At 41.5% G+C, this 6,000-nt stretch overlaps 1 protein-coding gene across 1 annotated transcript in view; it reads left to right on the plus strand.

The window, feature by feature from the left end:
* The window catches only part of LOC308328853 (ryanodine receptor 2-like), a gene marked incomplete at both ends in the record, with an annotated part of 110,597 nt that extends 104,899 nt beyond the window's left edge, over positions 1-5,698 (plus strand). Inside the window, 5 exons of the mRNA XM_080782960.1 lie at positions 1,206-1,362; positions 1,940-2,004; positions 3,175-3,275; positions 4,035-4,086; positions 5,603-5,698. Of these exons, the coding sequence (XP_080639086.1) occupies positions 1,206-1,362; positions 1,940-2,004; positions 3,175-3,275; positions 4,035-4,086; positions 5,603-5,698 (471 nt within the window). The remainder of the gene's footprint in view (positions 1-1,205; positions 1,363-1,939; positions 2,005-3,174; positions 3,276-4,034; positions 4,087-5,602) is intronic.
* Between the last annotated feature and the right edge of the window lie 302 nt (positions 5,699-6,000).

Raw genomic sequence — 6,000 nt, forward strand, 5'->3', positions numbered from 1 at the left:
TGGTGTTCTCTGCTGCAGAGTACTGCAGTAGAGTAGAATCCCACACGTGAGGAAGGTTGACCCTGTCATCAACAATGCCCTTCGGATCGTAACCGGCTGCCTGAAGCCCACCCCTGTGCCCTACCTGCCAGTCCTAGCAGGAATTATCCCGACAGGCCTTCGGCCCTCGCACTTGCAAGGAAAGCCCAAGAAAACGACTGGCATATCCTGCACGAAATAACAACCAAGGCAGCGCCCCCATGCAGACTAGAGTCCCGTCACCCCTATAACAGGAGAGCACAAGATATGCTTGGTTCCATCCCTGAGGACCTGTCTACAAGGGCATGGCTGGCAACCACCTGGAAGCGGGAATAGGAGTCGGCTGAGCACACACGTCTGCACTGCTACATCCAAGACCCGGGAGACGGAGTCGAAGGAGAACACCTACCACTGGACCCTGCTAAACCGCCTCCGTACTGGGGTCGGACGCTTCAAATCATCCATGAAGGAGTGGGGCCTGGCAGACAGTGCAGCATGCGAGTGTGGCGAGCCTGAGCAGACTGCCGACCACATAATTACCACCTGTCCTCTGTACAGACAGTCTGTACTCTTCAGAGGCTGGCCTCTTCCACGTGGGACCAGAGACCATGGCGTGGCTTTGTGACACTGAGTTCGACATAATAACGACGATACACGAAAGAAGATTACATCACCTAATCAACATGAGTTAGACTTTAATATATTAGCACCCCTCACTTCACACAGGTGTGATTTTTGAATATTTAACATTTATTTCATAATAGAAGTCATTGGCCAAATTTGGGGCTGTATTTTTGCGTGTCTTAAGTACCAGGTCTTATTACCTAACTTTAGTAAACTAAAGACCTGGAGGCGTGATCAATGCCATTTGGCTATTTTGAGTGGCCAAAGAGCTTTGAAAGAGCTAGAGTCATACGTCATAAACATGACCAAATGAAGTCCGAGATCCACACTGGAGCGTGCTGTTCCCATGAGGTAGCCTGGCTAATAAGCCAGACCGAATCAACCGTTGGCAAAAATAAATAAATAAGCCTGCCGGCTATTAGTCTGGCTTATTAGCCAGGCTACCCATGAGGATCCAGAGAATCTAGATTTACAGTAATGTAGTAATGATTGAGTTTTTGACAGCAATGCACCTAAATGCAAAATTGAATGAAATTGATCCCCTCCTATGTTTTGGGTTCCAGTGCTACATGTTCCACATGTATGTGGGCGTGCGAGCAGGTGGAGGCATTGGTGACGAGATCGAGGACCCCGCCGGCGACGAGTTTGAAGTGGTGCGCATCATCTTTGACATTACCTTCTTCTTCTTTGTTATTGTCATCCTCTTGGCCATCATCCAGGGTGAGGCACAACGCACACACGCATGCACGCACGCACACACACTCTCACACACTCACACACGCACGCACTCACTCACGCGCACACGTGTGTGTACAGCATAAGTGCAGCTCAACCAGGATTAATGAGCTCCGACTCGGATATCTACTCACAGACATACAGGTATACGTGCATGCTCAGCACACACACACACACACACACACACACACACACACACACACACACACACACACGCAAGTAAACGTCTATTTCATAGTTCATACACATCCACACTCACACACTCTATCTTGTATGTTCCTCTTGCTGTTCAGAATACGGTTGATGAATTTTTCATGTGGAATTGGTTGAGAAAAAAATGTCCAGTAACTTTTATTTTTATTTTATTTATCCCCTGGGGTAGCTAACTCCAACCAGTAGCTGTCAATCCAACACGAGCACGTTCTCAGGAACGTGCACACCCGTTGCTTGCACGCACGCACACGCACACACACACACACACACACACACACACACACACACACACACACACACACACACACACACTCAGTCAGTCATGCAGTACCTACTATGTACCTCACAGGTTTGATAATTGATGCCTTTGGGGAGCTTCGTGACCAGCAGGAGCAGGTGAAAGAAGACATGGAGGTGAGGGAGGAAACTTTCCCTATCTAGTTCTTAATGTATGCTTGGTTGCGGTACGCATAACTTAAGTGTGAATTCCTTCACATAATTCCTTGTCATAACATAGTGAACCCTGGTCATTGCTGGGTCTCAGAGGCATTGAAGCATTACTGATTTTGCAATCATTTAACTTGAGATCAGTAACTTCAGTAATGTAGCTTAAGGTCTTAGTCTAATTAAAAGAGATCTTAAATTGATCACTGTACTTTAGTTTAAGGTCATGGTCTAATTAAATAGATTTTGAATCGATGCCAGATTAAGTGGGTCGTGGAGTGTGTTATAGGAGCTGGTGTCACAGATACGACCATTGACTGAGAAGTAGGAGTGTACTGTATAGTAAAATACTCAATATTCATTTATCCACTTGCAAGTCAAATGTAACTGAATCACCGAATGGACCCTTCTGGGTCCATTTGGTTACATTTGTATACTCTCAGAGTGATTTTATTTTACAGTGGCCAGTAGTAAGTAGAAAATAAGTCCTTAGTTTACTTACTAGGTAAGCTAATGGAGAAACGCAATGGACAAATGAAAAAATAAAACGGAACAATAGTGCTCTCTCTGTTAGTTGACGTACACACAGTCACACATGCATGAAGACCTTTCTAGAAAGTAATATCACACAATGTGAGTGTAATTACTGCTTTATACGTAGCAGCTAGATGTTGTGCAACAACAAGGAACGTGATGTTCATCATCTTATTTGGAAATCCACAATTACTCAACTTTGCATATGTTCTCAGCAGGAATGTTTTCTAATTTTCAGTTGATGTTATCACCAACAGTGTAAATTCTTCCTATTTTGGTATTAAATTAAAGCGGTATAAAACTTTGGTGGGCACATGCCAAGAACTAATGTGTTGATGGCAAAAAATACTAATTTGATGAGTGAATACTTTTAGGTTATATTTAATCATAGCATCAGGCAACGACTATGAACCAAAGAAAACCGTGTACTTCATATGCGAGATGAAGACAAGCTACCCAGGCTTGTGAGAATTGCTGCTGTAGACCAGTGCAGGTGTCAAAATATCACTTTAGATAAAAAATTAAATAAACATTCACACATTCATGGTGTAAATAATGAAGTAAAGTCAACTGTTATGGTTAACGTGGCCTCTTTCCTCTTTGCAGACCAAGTGTTTCATTTGTGGAATAGGCAGTGAGTACTTTGACACGGTGCCCCATGGGTTCGAGACCCACACTCTGCAGGAGCATAACCTGGCCAATTATCTGTGAGTAACATCCCTCTCGCTCTTTTTCAATTGTCACTATAACGCCACAGTGGCACAGTGGGTCTCAACCAGACCGTGTTACACATTACAATAATGCTAATCCTGAACTGAAGTATGCCTGCCATAACAGGCTGAATATAATGACACTAGCTTTATTGTATAATGAACCATAATGAAAAATATTATATTTATGCTTGTTTTAACCACGGTGCAGGTTGTCATGTATACTGTCATTTCATAGATATGATTGATAAGGCTGCTTAACTATTGTTACTATAATTACTCTTCAGTTGGATAAAATATGGCTTGTAAATAATGAATATCAGTCAGCAGGTGTTTGCCTTAATTTGTATTTGAGAGCAGTTGTTCGGTTGTCCCAGTATGTTTTATTTTACCTTTAAATGCTTTGTTTTTAACAACAGCAGTCAAGTTCATTTAAATATAATTTAATAATTAGATTATGAAATGCAGAAAGGAAATAAAGGCAAAGTCAGGGACATTGAACCTTGCTGTGGTCTGTCAGTCCATTTGTTAAGATTTTATTTACACAAAGTAGCTTTAGAATGTAGCAGTCTATGAACCATCTACAAAGACTGTGCAGCTGTTACTGGAAAATACATGCATGCTCGTTCCACTGTGACCTTTTTTAACATAATGAATTTCCAATGGTGTCTTTTATCCCCCCACTGTTCTGCACCAAAACACATACTTATGGGGATTTGTAGTCTCTCATGTGCTCTATTATGTTCTGTCTGACAGGTTTTTTGTGATGTACCTCATAAACAAAGACGAAACGGAACACACCGGACAGGTATGGCTGTCGTTTTTTGTAATTCATACATGGTTTATTTCATGGTTCCTTCATTTTGACGGATCAGAGCCAAAACCTTTGGAATGGTACTAAACCTGTTGCTTAATCCCATTTCAGTGGATTTCAGCTGACGCCAAAAAACTGACAATGCACTTTTAAGGTCATTAAAAGGTGTTTGGTGATTTTAATGTGTCTGTAAAGGGCCTGTATACTAGCACTAATAAAATGTGAAGTTATTATAGTGTTCTTTGCCAGTAAAACGTCTCCTCCGTATATCCTAACCTTACGGGTCCGTTTAGTTCCATTTGTACTCTCTTAGAAAGTTTGTGAAATGTAAAACTTTGAGAACAACCGTTTCACTGTATGTATAAGCAGTTTGTACTAATTAATCTTTGAGACAAGCATATGCTACTGGCAGGATCAACCAGGTAGGCCTCCTGTTCCACAGCCCACGGGTATTGTAATTGTATAGCAGACATGAAGTCCACATGTCAGGTCTGACAGTGTGATAAAAACGATTCCTAAAACGGTTCCAAATGTTATGGATCCGGTTCCTCAATGTTGGAGCCGATTCCGGATCCCAACCCTATTGCCCAATTATTTTGTAGTGATATTCATTATGTTTCTGTTAGTTGAGTGTAATGTACTGTACTGGTGATACCAATTAGAAGAAAGAGAGTCTAGCAGGACAACATCCATTATGGAAGAGCCTGTAATTACGAATCCCTGAAATAAAAAAAAACCTAGAAAAACTAAACCTAGCAATTTCAAATAGTGCTGTGCATTACTTGTGTCCTCTTTAGTTGTTGTTGCTGTAATGGCTATAGTAACATTCTCACAGACAGAGTGACACATTAGGCCAACATTACCTGGGTTAGCTTTACATCTTGTGTTGAATGTTGGCATTATAATCCCCCTCCCACCCCACAGGTTGAACAGCGAAACAGATACAAGGTTACAATACATCAAAAAGAATCATAATAGTAATAATAATAATAATAATAATAGTAAATAAGGCGAGACAGATATTTTACCATTGGAAAAATCTAATTAAAAAAGAGAAAATAACAGTCATCAGAGACGTTGGCATGATTTAAGTTTTTCTAGTGCTGTGGATAAGACGTCAAGTGTGTTTTCTTGTGCCCCATTGGATCGAGCTATAGAGAGTTCCAGAGAACTACGTGGCATTGTCAATGTCAACCCAATCGCTGAATCATCATTCAACAGGAAAATATTAGGCAAGAGGGGAATTCTAGTCCCCATTACCTCAGATAGTACACATCATGTGCATATACAGTACATCCCCAGTTTGTTATTGTTGCATAGGGTGCAAGGCCCAATTTTTAAATAAACTCCCATAAGCTTTTAGATAATCCTGGTTTATTTTGTGGCACATAATGCATCTTCATTCTCAAACGGAATAGAGGCCAATTTACACAATTTATGCTCCAGAAGGAAAGGTTGTTTGGTGCATCAATGACTCTAAAATATATTGTGAATGTCTTGACCTTGCCAGGAATCCTACGTTTGGAAAATGTACCAGGAGCGTTGCTGGGAGTTCTTCCCTGTGGGAGACTGTTTCCGTAAGCAGTATGAGGATCAGCTGGGATGAGGGAGTAATCAGAGAGAGAGATCTTAGATCACGGATGGCGCCATCTTCTTAATCGATGCCCTTGGACTCGTCAAATCACCTTGGATGCTGTGCGTTACACTACACCAGGGGTAAGCAATCTGAGGCACGAGTGCCAACACAGGGGAGGGTGTTCACTGGCACACTGGCTTAAGTGTGAGGTTTTTTTTATTGTAAAATTAAATATGTAAAAAATAATTCTACATTCATTCAAACTCTTAACTCTGACCGGGGAGGGAGTCTGGGAGACCAGTGTCTAAATGATCATACATCCTGGTGTAAAA

The sequence above is a fragment of the Protomyctophum bolini genome, assembly GCF_963924005.1.
Source record: "Protomyctophum bolini genome assembly, chromosome: 14".
Taxonomy (NCBI): Eukaryota; Metazoa; Chordata; class Actinopteri; order Myctophiformes; family Myctophidae; genus Protomyctophum; species Protomyctophum bolini.